Genomic DNA, 19,763 nt, shown 5'->3' on the forward strand with positions numbered 1-19,763 from the left:
CGCAACAGCCTCCTGTTATTTCCGAAGCATTTCTCCCTAAGGGGTAAAAGTCTTTGTGTATTATTTGTATTTTTGACATACTTTTAAGCCGTGATTTAAAGAAAAATAACTCCTTTAACACTTTTTTAAATAAAATATCGAAATTCCCGCTTTTTCAAAATAAGGCTACTATATAATATGAAAATCACATTACATAAATGTTTCTTTAGAATGTATGACAGACTTTCTAATACCTTAATCAATTATAAAATACAATTCATTGGATTCAGCATTTTGCTGACATGGTATGGGAACACATGGGACCGGTTGCATAAACTGCTTTGACTAGTCTTCCAAGTCAGTCATCAATATATTTTCTTCAAGACTGGTTATAACTACTTTAAGTCAGTTACATAAAACGGTAGATTGATCTAATTGACACTAGTTGAAAAGTAAGATCTTTCTTTGGGCAAAGCCCGCCCAATAGGCGTATGACTGTCAGGTAAAGCAACCAATCACGTTTTGAGCCTGTCATGTTTAGAGGCGTGGATATGTCCCCGCAGTAACAGCAGTGGCGGAGCCAGGAATTCTTCATAGGGGTGGCCAGGCAGGGGCCAGTAGTTACTTTGGGGTGGCACAAAAACATAATTTTGCAAACATACATGGCACTTATCCAACCTTAAAATACTTTTTAAAGTATTGTATGTGCCCAAATCACAATGATGTATAATGTACAATAGCTAGTCTACAATGGCATTTTTTTGTATTAAAGTTTACCAAAATCCTGAGCATCATAATCTTACTCACCCTCAAGTTATTTAATAAAATAAAACTTAGGAAATTCACTTTGAAAACAGAATAAATATCTCCCAATGATAATAAAAAGTTTAAAAAGAACCAGAAATGATTTACTGAAGTGAATTTTATTTCAAACTATGAAAATTCAGCAAACTTACAAGCTGTTTCCAAATTACATGTCACTAGTTACACTAGTACAAAAAACCTACAATAGTTTGATTCTACGGTTATTGTGCTTTAAAGCAAATAAGTTTACAAATTCATCAAAGTTCAGAGAGTTGGCTCTCCTGGACTCCACACTTAAGACACCTAGATTGCTCAGTCTCTCATCATTCATGGTTGAGCGCAGGTAACTCTTCACTTAGTATAGTAGAGTAGAGTAGAGAAGCTGCGTTCACATCCAGGTGTACTCACAGGAATGACAACAGCAATTTTGCACAATCTAAAGGGCTCATGAAATACCTCTTTAAATGGCTCAATAAGTACAGTCAAATCTACAACACTAGTGGGCTTCTGTTACCAGCTTGCACTTTTCTCTCCAGAATTCTTTTCATTTGGTTCATTCGATAGTTTCGCAGTCCGAACGTAATCGTTTTGCCATGATCGATCGAGGTAATTTTGATCAAAATCTAAGAAACCATTATTATTATTTATAATAGATCGCAATTACGATCGGGGTGGCCAGTGGGGTGGCTGTGATTATTTCCATGGTGGCCATGGCCACCCCCTAGCTCCGCCCCTGAGTAACAGACCGGTGCACATTCACGAACGTGTCAAAAGTTAAAAGCAACAAAAGTTTAAGTTTACTGTTGTTTCCGGTAAACGCGAAACGCAAGTCTACCGGAAATCCGGTGAAATTCAACCAATCAGATGAAGACTTTGAACGTGCTGAAGTGTTTCCACAAAAAGTGTGCCTTATGAATCAGACGTTTAGCCAACGGTCCGTGGTCGTGACGTCCTGAGGCTGAGACTAGGGCCGTTTCTCAAAACCAAGTTTTGAAGACTTGCGTCCTTCCAAGATCGGACTCGGCAAGTTCGACTTTGAAGAATGAACTCCCGAAGCTCAAGGAGGCAAGTCCAGTAATTTTACAAATGTAACAGCAGCGTACTTGATAGCGCAGCACGGCACCTCATGCTTCCATCAAAATATATTTTCGTTTAAAATTTGAATGTACATATTAAATGTAATTAGCAAAACGTGTGTAATACAATATTATACAGATTTGATGTCAAAACAACTATATTCTGCCCTCAAAAACTACATTTCGTGACATAATAACAATAGTATTTCCTAATGTATAACTTAAAGTTGTGCTTTCTCTCTTCCGCCATTACGGATCGTCAGTTGGAGTGAACAAGTCACCTCCCTATGCAACCTCGAGGACACAAGTTCAGACAAGGGCGCATATTGAGGTCTCGATTAGACCTGACTTTGCTAGTCTTAATGCAACTGGCCCTGCATGGTCTTTCCTATGCATACGGTACAAGGGGGCACTGAATGAGTGTGAATAATATGTGTAGAAATACTATGGCCTTCAGTCACCCGATCTCGAATGGACCATCGATCAACATCATCAAATTTCAGAATCAAGACCATGCTGCCATAAAGTTATGACATTCACATTTACGCCTTTGGCAGACGCTTTTATCCAAAGTGACTTGCATTGCATAATAGTATAGGCCTACATTTGTTTCGGAGTATGTGCAATGCGTGACCTTGGCCGAGCTACAGAACACATCGTGGCTAAACACCAAGGCCACTTTGTGTAGGTTGTAACCAACCTTCTGTAGATAACTGTTGGGATAAAAACATGCAAACAATCACTTGGGCTTTTGCTGTACAGTTACCCTTGTGACTTGCTCAGGTCCTTCGTATTGGTAAATGAAAACAAACAGTTCATATTATAGTCATATTTATTTTAAAATCAATAACATGAATCCATATTATCAATTAAGGACAATGTTGGATTGATTAAAAAAACATGTATTTAATACGTACATATCTTTAAAGATGCACAACTGAGACATAAAAGGCACTAGTTCAGTTCATTCTAAGCCTCCTCCAGTTAACCTTATTTAATAGCCTCGTGGCAGTAGTGCATTATTTCATTTATTTCATCTTTTTTCTTCCATTTTTAATAACATCTTAAACGGTGACGTTTTTAGCACATGAACTTGCTATAAAATATATTTCAATTATACGTGTATTTAAAAATATAATCCATACACAATCTTCACTCATTCATCAATAAAAGTGGGTGAGCTTGTTTTAATTGCGACTTATCAAATTACTGATACATTAAGAGGAATTTTAAATGTCACACAAACTATTTATGTACAGCTTGACATGGCTAGTTTAATTTAGAATTTTGCATTTTTATACAAAAGACCTTCAAAAACAGTTGCAAAAACACCCTGAATGCACAGAGAAATTACTTTGACAAAGACAGCTTAAAAGGCACTTTCATTCTTTTTAATTTGTGTAAACTAACACTAAATGAGGAGACTTTAGCTAGTTACTCTCTGCATTTAAACTCTTCAAACGGATTTTCATTTCCCATAGAATTTTTTGTTCAAAAGGAAGATCAGTAGATTGACGTTAACTTTGGCCTTGTCGAACATTTTCATGACCGCTACTCCCTCATATTGGAGCTGCAACAGGTCCTGAAAATACACAACACAAAAACCCAAAGACTTAGAATAACAAATTCATACCGCATGCTCATGAGACGAAATGAAACCGTGCCATGTGTTGTGAGCTTCTGTGCACATGAGAACTGACCTGGAAATGCAGTTGAACCTTTTCCATCTCAACTCCCATAAACTTGGCCTTTATCTCAAAGTCACCCACTTCCTCACAAGGCGAAATGTCAAACATGACATTTTTTAACCTAGAACATCCAAAACACAGACTGAAGTCCTGGAAAAGGTGGAGCTTCATACATTTCAAAGCACAAAGAGTAAACGTGTTTGAGAAAAACTGATAATGCTGTTTTAGAAAAATATTGAAAACATGATAAATTCCTGAAATTCTTGAATTTACTAAATTGTATCACTTGTCACTGCAAGATAACATTGGTCAACACATTCCTTTTAATAATTGAAATTCTACTTTTGACATTCTTTAAAAATAGTTGACTTGGAACTCCCTTTATTCCCCTTTGGTCTACATCACAGACAAATGAGATTTCCAGGCCGCCTAATAGACATCATGTTGTCAGTTTTTGCCAAGGTCCAGAAAAGCACTAAAGACACATCAAAATTGCACTGAGCACACAAAATTGGTGCACGTTCACGAGAGCACTTCTTCGTCTTCTTCTTGGACGGGAGCACTTTGACGCGTGCGTCTTATATTTGTGCGCCGAAGGCCGCATGGGGCTTACCCCATTTCACGCCTGCGTTCTTACTCACAACGCGGAAGCTCAACTCCGTGTTTACACACAGTATTCCAAGAAGAAGGGCTTTCGTGAACATGCGCCATACACTGACAAGACAGAGGAGAATATATCGATTAAAGCCTGTATTTTGGTTAGTTTTTCAAACAAAGCATTCTCGTCGCTTCAAATAAATTCAACTGATCCCATATGTGTGGATGGACCAATTTAACAATGTCTTTTGTGCTTTTCTGGACCAAAACTGGTAAAAACTGACACCTGATGTCTATGAGGAGGCCTGGAAATCTCTTTATTTCTGCCCCTAAGACGCCTGAAGTTTTCTAAACATGTTTAACGTCATGTGGGTGAGTAACAAAATCACACAAAGTAGATTTATGGGTAAACTTCCCTTTTAACCCATAATGGACTTCAGACCCTAGCCACGGGTCTTTGAGTTGATTTATGCATTCGGTGCTTGACAATTATGACATAACATACGGTTCATCATTAGTTACTCTTAGCAATATAAAAGATGTGGTGGAAAAAAAGAGGATCATACTGATTGGTCTGAAGGCCTTCAATTTCCAGAACAACTCCTTTCTCGTGCAGTTTGGCAGCTGTATACTTCAGAGATTGGACCTTGGACTTCTTACTGCCCTTCTCTTCCTCCTTTTTGTCCAGTTTAATGGACCTACGTGAGTTCCTGTCACAACATAACCATCAGTGCAATGTTCTGTGTCCTGTAGGTAAATACAGTACCACTTCCCAACTTCCCCACCAGCACACTGTAAGTTCACCTCATGTCATCGTGTACTGAATAGCATTATTATAAGCACGCTTGTACAGATGTGAAAATCCAACAGACCAATGTTTACCATAAATCTCCACTCACTTTCTGTTGAGGTTATCCAGGCAGGTTTTGATGTACGTGTCATAGTAGTTGATCTGTTCCTGAAAGAAAGCAGCCTTGGAGTTGAGCGCGGTCAGAGTCTGCTGCAGTTTGACTAACTCTGCTTTCCTTCGTTGCCTATACCGCCTCTGGTATCGAATGTCCTATCAAGGAAACAACCAAGGGGGTTGCATATTTCATTTTAAGATCAAAACTCAGAAAACCACTAACAGCCTAAAGCTGGCTGAAGGTCCTTATAGTTATCAATAGAGCAGGACAGGGTCATGGCATTACAGTTCAACATGAGCATAGCCTTAATTGATATGTTACAGGAATCTCTACATTTCTCACATAGATAATCATTACTTTTAAAGGGTTATAGGTTGAAAAGGAAAAAAAACTGCCTCATATTATTCCTAACGTGTGTCACTTTCTTTCTTTTGCATAAAACACAAGAAAATTTAACAACACATTGGCAACCAAACATCATTGGGATCCCATTGACTTCCATTGTATGGACACAAAATACAATTCTCAAAATATCTTCTTTTGTGTTTCATAGAAGTTTAGATATTAACCAAATGAGGGTGAGTAATTGATGACATACTTTATGATTTTTGGGTGAATTATCCCTTAAAATGTCATTAAGGCCTGACCTTGGAGATGTCGTTGATGACTTCCTGGTACTTGTGTTTTGAGCTGACAAGACCAGCCTGTTCTAGCGTTCTTAAGTTCCTGAGGATCTTCCTCTTCTTCTGCTCCAGAGGCAGCTGTCGGTCCTCCAGCATGCCCTGGCTGCTTTTCAACCCCTCTGGAGTCTGAGCATCTTGCACCACTTGTCGTTCCACAAGCTTAGCATGCTCTGCTTCCTACAGTTTAGTACAATCGAGAACAGGTTGAGAATTAGGGGGTTCAGATAATTATATATTACAGTAGTATTTATATTTAATTTGTAGTTTGAAAACTAAAATGAACTTTATCTGTAACATGAGAAACCGAGACCAGAAATGCGTCTCATGCCAAAGGGTTTATCATTCAATACATTCTAAGCTGATACCGTGGTACCTGTGCGGGAGATGCTGGAGTTTCTAGGATATCAGTTAGTGTCTCCCCTGGTTGAATTCTCACAACATCCACTATCAGTTTCTTGGTTCTGCAAAGTGACAAACAAAAAGCTCTGCTTATCAGAGTGTCTCAACGTGATCATTTCTTTGTTGAACATTGGCAGCTCGTATCAAAGAATGAGATGTTTTACAGGCACTCTAACTAGACTAACTTACAATGGCGGATAAAGAGTGTAATTTGTTGGTAACGCATAACGTGACAAGATGCTTGAGGAAGACTGAGCCACAACCAGCTAGAAGATATAAACTTATTTTAGAATCAATTTATATTCACTTTCCTTGCCCGTTTTTTTAAATCAATTGTTTTCTATAGCGTAGCTTATTTATACTGGCTTTCCATGTGGAGCTTTTTGAAGACTGCTTTTAATCTATTAGACTAAAATTGTATAGACATTTAACTATTTTTCCCAACAATGCTATTTATGCAATTTATGATATTCTGGCAAATTGCCTTTTGACGTGTTGATAATGTATTTAAAGTCATTTCTAGCTCCTCTTTTATAATAGTATTACTACAAGTATTACAGAGTTGTCATCTATAATATAACGTAAATGTGTCTATGACTACTTTATATGTGTCTGTTGATTTTCTTGACCGTCTCTTATTCATATTACTTTCCAGGTCACATCTTTATTTGTTCTGTGTGGTTAACATGTTTTTCTTTTCTGTGTCTCGTACAGCTGCTTTGATACAATGCAATTTGTAAAAAATAAATTATTGCGTCGAGTCTGACTTGACTTGAAAGTATACAAAAAGTGCTATTTAGGATGCATTTCAAAAAGCTTATGAGACAGTTAACATTGTCTGTAAACATAAGATAGCACATGTCTGGGTCACAAAGACTTCACAGAAATGTTTTTCTCTGAACGGAAATGGAGCGAAGCGTAAACCCACAGATGATAAGTTGTTACGTCAGAACCTTTGGCCTAAACCATTGAATAGAACCAGTCACGCTTCCTGCTTCCTCCCCAGTGACGAGCATATGAACGGCTGGGCAATACTGGCCAGCAAATAATAGTGTACAAATGTTTCTTTCTAATATAATTTCATGTATGAAGTAGAATTCTTGCCTTTCCTCAACATCGCTAATTCCACAAAACTAGTCACATGAGGCTATTTTCAACAGTGGATAAGATAACACTGGCCAACAAACCCCTTCCTGCAATGACGTAGGAGAGATATGGAGACAGGAAGTAAAAACAGTGAAGAAATGTTCATTGCGGACAAAAATTTATAAGTGAGAAAATGTTACATACATAGTGTAGGAGGTGGAAAATATGATGATGATTAAATATGGAAGATTAATGACTTTATAAAACCAAGTTTAATATACCTATCTGATGATGTCACACATTTGAAGCCTGGGGGGAACATCTGTATTTTCTGTCACTTCGTATTCTAGCATGTTTGCGAAGATCTCGCATAGTTCACAGATTTCTCACTTACTTCATCATCAATCCCTTTATGTCCCTGTCATCTCCATCCAGCAGCTCAAACTTGTTGGTGAGGGTGAGTGAGATTTCAGTTTTGCTCAGCTGATTCTCTGAGTTCTCTTTGTTTGGGTCATTTGGATCCACAGCTCCTTCACCTGTGTGTAAGTATAAGCATTCAGTTTGCGCTTAGCAAAGATCGTTCTTTTGGTTATTAATGTTCCTACAGTAGTTAACCCATTTAATTGGCTTTGCATTTCTTCTCATTTTACCCAGTAGTGACTCGATGTCAGGAACTTCCCCCAGATCCCTTAGGAGTTCATGCAGAAGATCGGAATGATCTGGAGCAATAGCTTCTTTATGTTCCAATACCAGCTATAAGAAAAAAATCTCCATTTGAGTATTTAGAATTCCAATCACAGTGTCTACATACACTTGATGCACGCTACCAGTCAAAAGTTTGGAATACTCTTTCTTTATATCTTTCCACCTTTTGAAATATGTATATAAAATATATGTATAATTATTTCAAATAAAATCAATGTGTAATTTGTTTGTATCTTGTTGCCTACAAAATTCATATTTTGTCCTCAAAAGTACTTTCATTTCAGCCATGCTATTTACTGGCACTGTATGTTGGATCAGCATTTCTTAACCAGGGGGCCCACTAGGGGACCTCAACTAACTTCGAAGGGGGGATCAAGATGACTAATCAAATCTAAAGCATCAAAAAAAATAAATTTACTGTTTGGTTATTTCTATTTTAGATGTACCGGGTAATTTCATTTTCATCACTGAGCTAAAAGTTCATGTATCTGTAAAATCTAAAATTTTCATTTTCCAATTAAAAGCTTTCATATGCAATCAAGTTTATTACAGCTACACAGCTTACATATGTTGCAAAATTATAAAAAAAAATGTTGCAGTCTTTCCCTAAAAAGAAACACATGATCTTGTCTGAGTTGGGGAGAATAAGTGAAAGCGTCAAATTGTGTCTTTTACGGGTCATGGCGTCACTCCCACATATGGAGCAAATTAAGATGCTCCTCACAGCAGATCACCTCTGCCGAATGACTCCGTCAGATGAATGAAACTAAATCTTTACAAAATTGTACTCCATATTCCAGATAAAGTGTCCAAAGTAATAACTGAAACCAAATGACATAATGGTCCTTACATAGCAGCCCACTGACGTAATATAAAAAGAGGAGGTTGACTAAATGCTGAACTCAAAACTCTTGCCTTTAAAAAGAACAGCCATTTTTCACTTGTGTTCTTGTTTAGTTATTCTGCATGTCTTACAGAGTGTGTGTTGATGATCTCCTCAATGGAAATGTAGATAATGGGTTTGCAGAGTGTCACCATGTCAGAGTACTCATCCACGTTAAACTTCTCCTCTGGTGCTGGAACATCACAAGCTGCCTGGAAGAAGCCCCTGGAAGCAAAAACATTGATGAATTTCTAGATTATTGTGTATGACAAGTGCACGTGTGCAGTCCTGCATCAGTGAACTACCAGGCCTATCAGCATATGCGTCAGCGACACAGTTCCTGAGCATAGAGAGGAAAAGAAAACAGCAGGGAGTTTCCAGTAAGCCTCACTCGCTAGCAATGGGCTGTAAGGTCAGTTCACATTTCCACCCCCCATCCCACACACATACTGTATACACACACACACTAATGTTTATGAAGCGGCAACATCCAGCTCCTCACTGCTGATGCTTTGCTTTTACACTTCCTCGCCTTTCACCTCTATTTTCATATCCCCTCTGCCTGTTCTGACCCTAAGTTCCCATGTAACCTTGTCTTTTCTTCTACTAGTAAGTCAATTATTCTACTCGTCAGTAAATGACTGTTTTAAAAGCTGGTAGATTTCTAGACACTGCCAATGAATTACCCATAGCCTGATCCTGCTTGGGAAAAGTCTGTTAACTGCGATAGGGTGCCATATTGGAACAGATCTTGCTGAAGTCTACCAGCCAATGGGTGTTTAATGTGTTTTGGCTTCTAGGAAAATTTCTAAATGTTTTTACACTTCTAACAGCAGAAAGTTCTGTTCACCTCACCTGAACCTTTGGTAGGTCTGGGAGATGTAACTGTTAATGGGGGTGAGGTGGTCGCTCTCGTCCTCAAACAACTTGTTGGCGGCAGCATGCTGTAGCATCTTAGCCACTGAAGCCAGGTTCCTCCTCTGCTCCGAGTGCACTTGCCCTCCAGCGGTCATGTCAATGATATCAAAGCCATCTGGAGCCACAATGGCAGGGTTCATGTAACGGTAATAGAGCAGTGTCCCTACAATCTGTCAGAAAAAGATTCAACACTTATTTGATGTAAAGCAGCACAAACAGAGATGGTTAACTATTAAGTAAATCTTGAAGGGATAGTCCAACAATAAATGAAAATTCTGTCTTGAATTACTCATCCTAAAGTTGTATAATTATACAATCTGTATAAATGTCTTTGTTTGGTTGAATACAAAGAAAGCTATTTGGAAGAATGTTAGCAACTGAGATTTCTGGGGCACCATTGACTACCATGGTAGAAAAACTGATTGTATTATTTTGCAATGCTCTGTTGAACATAAAATATATATTTTTTTGAAGAATGTAGGAAAGCAAACCGTTCAAGGGCACATTTGACAACCATTAAATGGTAGTCAGTGGTGCCCCTGATATGCCAGTAGCTAACATTCCTCCAAATATTTTTCTTTGTGTTCAACGGAACAAAGTAATGTATACAGGTTTGGAACCACTTGAGGTTGAGTCATTCATGAGAGAACTATCCCTTTAAATGCAGTGTAAAAGCGGTCTTTTTCAATCTTCATTCTTTAGTTTTATGTCAAGTCCCGCAGCAACATATCAAGTATGAAAAGAATTTTGCAAACTGTTTTAAAACGAAACATTTGTACTGATACATGAGTGCAACTAAAATGTTTAACATCTAACCTTTAATAATTCATCCTCTGTGGCGTCTGGGAATTTCTCATGAAGTGTGTCTTTTAGAACTTTAGCAATATATCTCATGCCATAACTGCATGCAAAAAAACAAAACAGGTGTGAAATGAGGCGAAATAAAAAGAACACAATTGCCCATATTTAATAATGAGAGTTCAGCAATACATGAGGAAAGGCAAACTTCTATGCTATTGCCTTTCTTGAAAAAAGTGTTTTGACAGTCTGGTTTTAGGGTGTCTCATCTTGTTCTGTGATTGTTTTTAAAACCACTGTGCTGCCCTCTTGTGCGCAAAGGCGCCACAAAGCATAATGAACACAGGCTGACTTCTGCGCTTACGGAATGGTGTCCAGCGATGACATGATAGAGCCCAGCACTTTGTCTGTGACTGTGCGCAACATCTGATTGGAGGATTCCAGTTTGTCCCTCACTTCCTCGTGTGACAGAGCCTGCTCTGGCGTGACCTCATATGGCAGCTTGCTAAGAAAGTTCAATAGCAAAACATTTTAATAATCATTTAAAAAAATATTAAAAAATGTATATATTTTTTGTGTCGCATAAGCTGTGTCAGTTATGAGTGCCTATGTATATGTGGTTGAATAAACCTGGCCTCTCCTGTAGCCGTCTCCAGCTGATTAACCCAAGCCTTGTAGATGTCTATGGGGTTTGTGTTGATGCCCAGGTTCTTGTCCTCGATGATCTCTTTAACCACAGGTCCTAGAAGCTGCCTGAGGGCGTTCTGTCCACGAGCACCGCGGTAAAAGCTCAAAACCATCTTAATGACTGTAGGGTTCCCTGTCACTATTTCCTGGATATGATCCACCTTAGACCTGCCATGATGGTGACGGCAGAGCATTTGGTTTTATTAATTTTTTTGTCATGTAACACAATGTCATAGTGCTATATTGTCCTATACACTTGATAATAATTATGAACTTGTCCCTCACTAAGCACAATAGTTTTGCTACTGCATTCATATTCCAAACTGATGTATTCCCAAGCTATTATAATATGTCTCTTTATATCTCACTTGATCTCTTCCCGTAGGGCGGACTCAAAAAGCTTAAGCAGCAGGTATTCTTCTCGCTGGTTAGAGGCATAGTTATACAAAGTGAAGATCACAGTGTCCATGAACTTGGTGGATTTGTTCTGGGGCATCTGGAAGATGACCTTGGCCAGGTATGATGGGTTGGTCTGTATGATGACGAAATTACAGAACAGAAACAATTTATGCAGTAGCTTCAGTAATATATTACTGTTCATCCTAACAACATGTAATGCGGTGTAACATGATTCTGCATTTCAGAATATATAAAAAAAATGATACAACAGTTTGTGCTGGTCCTATAATATGATGCAAGTGTGTGACTACTTGAGCACTTTGAGTCGGGAAATTGTGGTCTCTCGTCTTATACTTGGTTCATACCAGCTTATACACTGAACCTGACGAAACTTGATGCTTTGGCGGAGAAATATACAATTTACCAGAAGTAACAAAAGTTACTGGATATCAACGTTTTCTTTATTTAACCGTTTTACACACTTGCATTCAGTAGTGTTCTACTGAACATCAGTCAATGATTTTCTAATCATCACAGCTGTGCTTGTATTCAGTGATAATATATACACTACAGGGGAACTTTCGAGAGCGTGCCGACCAGCTGCAACACTGTCTGTTATGGGAACTGTAGTGCAGCAGACTGCACGACCCTCGATTCTGGACATTTTCCTCACACGATGCTCCAACAAAGCCAACAGTATTATGAAGGACATCAACCCCTCCCCATAGTCTCTTTCAGATCCTACCATCAGGAAGACGGTACCGGAGCATCAGAGCCGGCACCGCCAGACTTTTTCCCCCGGGTTGTTAGAGCCCCGAACTTCAACCTGCCCCCTGTGAAACCCCATACAAATGCCTTTTTGTGCAATTCTGAGTGTGCTAAGAGGTGTGTCGGCCTTTAAAACCAACAGAAAAAAAGGTTCTCGTCTTACTTGGAGAAGGTAAAAGAGATGCTGATAGGCTTCCAGTTTTTTCCTTTTTTCTTTGCTCAGGCCTTTGATGCCCTGCTTTTCCCCCATGACCAAATCCTCTTTACTCATCTTATTCTTTTTGCTCTTCATCTTTTTGCTGTGTGACACCACGTCCTGCAAAAAAAACAACACAGTTGTGAATGGAAATATAAGATGGGTAGGATATAAGATATAAGATTGCTTATAACCAAACCCCATTGACTGCCATATCAGTACAAATGACATTTATTTTGTTCTGTTGAACACAAAAGTATATATTTTGAAGAATGTAGGACAGCAAACAGTTCTCGGGCACTTTTGACTACCATTGTAATGTTTGCTTACAACCATTCGTCCAAATATTTGTTCTCTGTGTTCAACCAATAAAATATGTTTATACTGGTTTGGAACAACTAGAGAGTAATTCATGATAGAATTTTCATTTCGGGTGAACTATCACTTTCAATTGCCTCAAAACGCACCCATTGCAATTACATACAGTATATTGCCCAATAATAATAGCAAATAAATGATCTAACCTGTAGTGTGATCCTGTTCTTTACTAACAGGCCGATTTTAATATCCATCAAATTCAGATCTTTTTCCATTTGCTGATTGCCACGAATCTTGGTGACCACCTCCTCTCTGAGCCGTGTCACTTCCTGTTCCTCCTGTAGGTCAAGGCTACTTTGTTCCAGCAAGTGTACAAATTTGCGGACCACAGAGAGAGGGGGATGCTGAGAACCAGCTATTTGAGAAACAAACACAGTGTTTTATTTACAAAATAATACTTGTGTTAAAGTCAAACATAATGAAAAAATATTGTAACATAACAAATAATCTTAAAAGTGTTGGAATAAAATGAGTCCACTCACTCAAAGTTCTGTAGTCAACTCTTGCTTTATTAGCCTTGAGGAAAGCCTGAATCGTCACTATTTCTTTTTCCTGAAATAAAAACAAATGGAATAAATGGCTTTGGAATAAATATGACGGAAATGAAAGATGCGTAATTACATGAATCCTGCATGATAACTTACATGGTCTTTGAAGTACTGGAGTCTTTTTGTGTGCTTTTGTCTAGCTTTCCACATTTTCACAAATGACTGTAACTAAATTGCAAAAGCAATAATGTTTTTTACTATAGAGCATAACCAGCAAAATGACTTTGCTATAATGAAGTTATTTAATTCATGACCACCAGTTATAGAACTCTTACCTTGACCACAGCGTCCACACTGTCTTGAAACGTCTTCAGTCTGTCTTGATAGGCCTTCCTCTGTTTGTGCCCTTTCCAGGATGCCTGTAACAATTAACAAAAAACAATGACAAAAACACCTAGATTCTTATTGTTGTTAAACACAGTTAGTACTTTTGATCTTTTTCTTTTTATCATGTGCCAAAATTTGATTCGACTTAAAGAGATATTTCACCCAAAAATGAACATTCTGTCATAATTTACTCATCCTCAGGTTGTTCCAAATCTGTATACATGTCTTTGTTCTGCTGAACACAAAGGAAGATATCTAGAAGAATGTCCACCCAAACAGATCTCATCACCCATTTACTGCCATAGTAGGAAAAATAAATACTATGAGAGTCAATGGGGGACGAGATCTGTTTGGTTACTGACATTCTTCCAAATATCTTCCTTTGTGTTCAGCAGAACAAAGACATGTATACAGATTTGGAACAACCTGAGGGTTAGTAAATGATGATATCATTGTCATTTTGGGGCGAACTATCCCTTTAAACAGGAAATAGCAACATACGGTGCCGTAAGTACAATGTGTAAGTAGTAAGCACCTGCAGTTTGATGACACTCGGCTCTTGGTTTCGCAGGTACTCCAGTCTGTTTTTGTGTTCTCGTCTCACCAGGTATCCACGAATCAAAGCCTGCAGTTGAACGATTAGCGGCTCATTGGCCAGCCAGAGCTGCTCTCTGTTATACTCCGCTGTTACGCTACTTACAATGCTCTAGTTAGAGAGGAATAAGACATTTTTCTCCTTTAAAGAATTCCTGTGCAAATATATTCAAAAACATTTTCATGCGTTTGCATACCTGGATATCTTCTTTCGTGAGCTGTGAGCTGTTATGGATAAAATGATCTGGCTCCCCCCACGTCCCTACTTTGCTTTCAATGTTGTAGAAATAATCATAATTATCTTTGATCTTGTGTTTCACCCATGAGCTGCCACTGGTCCCTACAGAAAATACAACAGGAATGTAGCACTTTATAGAGTTCAGCTGCTGTATCCCCAACATAATATTGCACATAATATTATAAGTTATTATAACATAATATTAAAAAGACAAAAATGAGATTTATGTCCCGAAAAAAGGATTTATGTTTCTGCCAATTTAAATACTTGCGTTTTAAATGGTGTTGTTTAAGTTACCCACACTACACAGTGTGATATGAGTTACCTTGTTCTATTCGAGCGGTCTGTAACTGTGAAAGTTGGTTCTGGTAGATTTGAGCACATTCAGAGAGTACTGCTCTGAGACCAGCATCCGGGCACTGCAGAGAAGTCAGTGTGGCTTCAGTATCTTCTTCAGATATTGCCCTGTTAATGTCTGCTATTGCCTCGGCCACTGGAATAATATAACAATATAACTTGCATTACAACAAAAAAAATGTGTGTATCTTTATTGGCAAGTGTTGATCTTACACTTGATTGCGTCCTCCTGGTTCTGGTTAGCAGTGTTCACAGCATCCTGGATCTGGTCCAGCCACAGTACTGCAGATTCATCTCCTGAACTCTGTTACAACACAACACACAATCCTGAATCATTACACACTCCACACAAGCCATTAGGCAGGCAAATAATATGCTACTTACAGACCCATCATTTAAGCAACGGTTCATATACAACTGCTAAACAGGACTATAATGTTATTCTATCATTTAACTATGGCAGGCATAAAGTGGTGCAGGGATGTAGTATTTTTGGGAGCCAACCCGGAAGCCAGTGCTGAACTGAATGGATTTTTACTATAGACTTTTGGAAGACTGCAAAATAAGTGATATGATGTCTATTAAGATAATATTAACAAATAAACACAATCATTTCTATTTTTGAAGCCTAAATACAATTGGCAGGAGTAAATAGCTAGCATAATGCTATAAACAGACTACAGTACAGTCACTAGATATCAACGTCACCACCACCGAGCCTTCGAAAACTTTTCAATGTTTCCATTTGGCAGACGCTTTTATCATATGGAGGGATTTTTCAGTCACAATATAAACTAAAAGTCTAAAACTGGAAGTGTTAAACCAAAACTAAAAAGTCTAAATTTGAAACTAAAAGTCCAAGTTGAAAATGAATTTGGTATATGGGATTGGGCTTTTGGTATATAGGATTTTTATTAAAAACATGTTCCCTGGTAAGTAATTACTCCATGAATGAATATTCATCCATGTTTCTCTAGATTTGTTCATGTGACATTATTTTAGCACTATTTTTAACCAAAAACCCATTCAAAAAACCCATTTACAGACCGCTAGTGCTAAAATGCTAACTCGCTTCAAGGTTTTGTATTAAAAAATACATCATCACTGCGTCACTTTATACAAAGCAGTCCATAAAATGATGTCAATGTTAGAGGTCCGGTAGGCAGTTTTGGGGTGGCTAGCATTAGCAGGCTAGCTTTTAACATACCAGCCCACCCTCTTAAAATACATGTGTCCGGAAGGTAGGCTGCGCATACAGGGTGCACAAGAGCACTGGATACAATGATTGGACGAAAATTTCACTGACATTTCCGGCATGGATTTTCAACCAGCATAACAAAAGATGTTTCTGAATCGCCTACCCTGCCTTTAATAGATGTTCAAGATCTGCTATTACTGCAAGGAGCAAGACCTAAATAACTTTCCGGAAGAAAGAAAGGAAGTATGATTATCAATTATTAAGTATGGAAAAGACAGAGAGAATTTAACATTAAAATAATTTATACTAATTAATCCTGTAACCTATATCATTTAAGCATTCCTGAATGTAAACTGTAGCCGTGGAGCACTATTCACAGTGCAAAATATGCTTGTTAACATGTTTGTACATGAACTGGAGCCAATCAACAGACGTTTCCTGACATTCCTGACACATGAGCACTGAAAAGTTCTCAATCCAGACTCCCAAAGCAATTGAAATGTAACCAGCATACAAACACATTACACCTTTCAGGAGCTCGAGCAGTCTTCAGAAGAGACACTTGTAGGTCAAGACTCGTTTCCCCAAAAGTGGCTGTGTAAATATCTTCTGGAAAAAATCTTTCAAGCATGTGGAGAATAAGTGTGATGCTTTTGTTGCCATTATTGTTCAAGGATTCATTCCAAGATTCTGGTAAGTAAAAACTGATTTCTAACAATGAAGTTATATAATGATAAAGACAAATTTGGGGACAAAGCTTGGACTAAGCACATTCGAAAGGCATCTTTGATTGTCCCAATTACTTGACTCTTTCATGCTTAGCCTTGATAATGGCAGCACTTTTCTTATTTGTTGTCTTTTTCATCTATAGTAATGATGTATTTCTTCATTTTTGAGAAGTTTGAGTATGGTATTGACACAGCATAGGCAATACACAACTAACGTACCATATCTTACAGTTGAATAGTAAATATAATTAATCTATTTAATTGACAAAAACTAAACACTTGCCTGCTTGTTCTGTGCTATACTTATGTTAGTACTTGGAATATGTTATTCTTTATGTTCCTAGAATATGAAACTGAAAACAATCAATATGGACTGTTGTCAGGAAAAGGCTGTATTTAACGGATACAAATAAAATTAAGGAATAAGTGCAGTCCGCTCAATAGGTTTTAATGTCTTTTTGTCATTTTTCTGTTTGATTCTAACCTGCTAAAAACGGAATTCACTCCTTATTATGTTTACTATTTCAAGTCCTTATTTCATTTTTTCCCCTTGGCCTATCTTTAAAATGGTAGAACTCACTATTTTCAAAAGTGTTTTTTCCCACATTTTTTTATATTAAACTATGTATATGTATTAACATACTATGGGAATCGTGTAATGCATAAAAGAGTAAAGAAATAAAAAGTATTATATTTTTACATCTTCAGTATAGCCAGATTGAATTGGCCCAAATGTAATTTCTGGTAATCTCCGGGAAAGAATCCATAACTGTTGAGTAGTTCTAATTGAATGTAATACAATTCATATACGAAAAATATTCATAAAATAATTATAGTTCTAGCCCTAGTCAGACCGATAATCAAACACAGATCAGAGGTTAACTTCAGGCCATACGTGCGTGTGTTTGATGAAGCCGTCTATACTACACTTAAACTTACTTTACTACTGCTTACTCTACCTTTTAATAATTTGTCTAACAGTGTGTTTTCTCACCAGATTACGGATACAATGATACCACAAATTTAACAGTTAGAACATATTCTGGAAGAATGGTGCTGGTAGATTATAATTGTTTTCTAAATGAATCCTTCGACCAGCCTGTTTTAAATGTGAGTGATGAAGTTTTCCACCAGACCGCTGGATTTCTGAGCACTAGGATTATCCCATCTTGCTATGTTTTAGCAATCCTCATTGGGATCCCCTCCAATATCTTTGTGCTGGCTTGCCTCAGTGGAAAAAGCAAACTTTCCGGTGGAGTCCTACACATCAGCCTGGCAGGTTCTGACCTTCTCCTGCTAGTTTCTCTCACACTTCGAGTGCATTATCACTTTAACAACAGCAGCTGGGTCTTTGGAGAGCTCGCCTGTAAGATAGTGACTGCATGCTTTTATGGGAACATCTACTGCTCCATACATGCCCATATGTGCATTAGTTTAACGCGCTACCTTGCAGTGGTTCATCCATTCGTGTACAGGGGACTCTCCATTAGAAAATGCTCGATCTGGGCCAGCTTAACCGTTTGGGCGGTTTTTGCTATTGCAATGACACCGGAGTTTCTGGTTCAACAGACCTACCACATTTCAGGGCAGAACATCATAACGTGCCACGACGTCCAGACGTATGATGAAGAATCTTACCCCTTCTTGATTCCATACAGACTGAGTCTCATCTGCCTGGGATTCATCTTACCATCACTAGTTATTATCTTTGTTTACGGATCTATCCTTTTTCATCTCAATCGCTCTAGCTGTGACTGGAATCACTACATCAAGGCCAGCACCCTGGTGTTTGGGATATTTTTACTGTGTTTTACCCCAAGTAGCATAATTCACTTCTTACACTATGTGAGGCTGTACACACAGTATCAGGATGACTTGTATCAATACTTCAGAGTAGCAGTATGTCTTTGTTCTCTCCATAGCTGTCTAGACCCTTTCCTCTCTTATGTGTTAACAAAGACTTTAACAGCCCCACCCAAGTTTAGATCTCTTAGCTGTGGACCTAAAAGTTCCGCTTCGTCCAATGTGCAAGGCCTGGTGGAATTTAAATAACAGGATGTTTATGCTGCGAACCCTGCCGTCAAACTGTGGATTAAAGATGTTGTGGATGTAAATACATCTCTATTTGAGAGTCTAGTCATATTGTACATAAATGAAAGTATTTAAAAAAAACATGTACTGTACACTTAAGATAAAATCAATTCAAACAAAAATAAAACTTCTGGGAGAATGAAAAGTGTGTCTGCTGTCAGTTTTTAACACTTTTAAAAGTGTTTCATTGTATAACTCTGTGTATAATAAGGTATCTGAAAAAGTCAAAGATCCAAATTCAGAAAACCTACACGTGTTCTTATACACTATATGGACAAATGTATTGGGACGCCCCCTTTAAAATAATAGGTTTGATTCAGTGACACAGTGTATCCCAATTATTCCTCATTTGTCTAACCATTGTTTCTAGTCTTTTACTACATTTAGCAACTTTTCCGATCCCCTTAGCTACTTTTGAATTCAGCGGGAAAATGTAGCCAGTACTACCCTGCGAGCGCAAGGTCTCGCTCTTCTGGCACAGGGATTGGCTCTCTTGGCATCTTCTCTGAAGTTGCAACTCATCAATTACATGTTGATTGGCGTGTGGCATCATCCAGCGCCACAGTTCCAAAAAGGTCCTAGCAAAAACACTGTTCTAGAGAATCTTATTTTATAGACACAGTTTGAGCAGTGCCCTTTTCTATTACAACATGACAATGCCCCTGTGCACAAAGCAAGGTTCTAAAATAAATCATTGATTCAGTCTAGTGCAGAAGAGTTAGACTGGTCCGTT

At 38.1% G+C, this 19,763-nt stretch overlaps 2 protein-coding genes across 2 annotated transcripts in view; one reads left to right on the top strand and one right to left on the bottom strand.

Annotated features, from left to right (window-relative positions):
- Nucleotides 1-2,674: 2,674 nt before the first annotated feature.
- Nucleotides 2,675-19,763, bottom strand: part of iqgap2 (IQ motif containing GTPase activating protein 2) — a 37,634-nt gene continuing 20,545 nt past the window's right edge. The window contains exons 16-38 of the mRNA XM_079451197.1: nucleotides 15,227-15,317; nucleotides 14,982-15,149; nucleotides 14,616-14,758; nucleotides 14,360-14,530; nucleotides 13,773-13,856; nucleotides 13,594-13,665; nucleotides 13,432-13,501; nucleotides 13,096-13,304; nucleotides 12,539-12,691; nucleotides 11,577-11,740; nucleotides 11,152-11,376; nucleotides 10,886-11,026; nucleotides 10,540-10,624; nucleotides 9,661-9,893; nucleotides 8,898-9,030; nucleotides 7,868-7,970; nucleotides 7,612-7,753; nucleotides 6,106-6,193; nucleotides 5,697-5,909; nucleotides 5,044-5,204; nucleotides 4,711-4,854; nucleotides 3,560-3,668; nucleotides 2,675-3,441 (exon numbers count right to left, since the gene is read on the bottom strand). Coding sequence (XP_079307323.1) covers nucleotides 3,328-3,441; nucleotides 3,560-3,668; nucleotides 4,711-4,854; nucleotides 5,044-5,204; nucleotides 5,697-5,909; nucleotides 6,106-6,193; nucleotides 7,612-7,753; nucleotides 7,868-7,970; nucleotides 8,898-9,030; nucleotides 9,661-9,893; nucleotides 10,540-10,624; nucleotides 10,886-11,026; nucleotides 11,152-11,376; nucleotides 11,577-11,740; nucleotides 12,539-12,691; nucleotides 13,096-13,304; nucleotides 13,432-13,501; nucleotides 13,594-13,665; nucleotides 13,773-13,856; nucleotides 14,360-14,530; nucleotides 14,616-14,758; nucleotides 14,982-15,149; nucleotides 15,227-15,317 — 3,216 coding nt within the window. The 3' untranslated portion in view covers nucleotides 2,675-3,327. The remainder of the gene's footprint in view (nucleotides 3,442-3,559; nucleotides 3,669-4,710; nucleotides 4,855-5,043; nucleotides 5,205-5,696; nucleotides 5,910-6,105; nucleotides 6,194-7,611; nucleotides 7,754-7,867; nucleotides 7,971-8,897; nucleotides 9,031-9,660; nucleotides 9,894-10,539; nucleotides 10,625-10,885; nucleotides 11,027-11,151; nucleotides 11,377-11,576; nucleotides 11,741-12,538; nucleotides 12,692-13,095; nucleotides 13,305-13,431; nucleotides 13,502-13,593; nucleotides 13,666-13,772; nucleotides 13,857-14,359; nucleotides 14,531-14,615; nucleotides 14,759-14,981; nucleotides 15,150-15,226; nucleotides 15,318-19,763) is intronic.
- Nucleotides 16,648-19,171, top strand: f2rl2 (coagulation factor II (thrombin) receptor-like 2). Its single transcript, XM_079451198.1, has 2 exons — nucleotides 16,648-16,904; nucleotides 17,937-19,171. The coding sequence occupies exons 1-2, from the start codon at nucleotides 16,841-16,843 to the stop codon at nucleotides 18,989-18,991; spliced, it is 1,119 nt and encodes a 372-aa protein (XP_079307324.1). The 5' UTR covers nucleotides 16,648-16,840; the 3' UTR covers nucleotides 18,992-19,171.

The sequence above is a fragment of the Barbatula barbatula genome (genome assembly GCF_947034865.1).
Source record: "Barbatula barbatula genome assembly, chromosome: 2".
NCBI lineage: Eukaryota > Metazoa > Chordata > Actinopteri > Cypriniformes > Nemacheilidae > Barbatula > Barbatula barbatula.

What these genes read in the sequence shown, in the direction of transcription:
- f2rl2 (XM_079451198.1), top strand. Translation starts at nt 16,841, where the DNA reads ATGTGGAGAATAAGTGTGATGCTTTTGTTGCCATTATTGTTCAAGGAT. An exon ending in GGATTCATTCCAAGATTCTG is followed by an intron (nt 16,905 to 17,936) that starts GTAAGTAAAAAC and finishes TTTTCTCACCAG; the next exon opens with ATTACGGATACAATGATACC.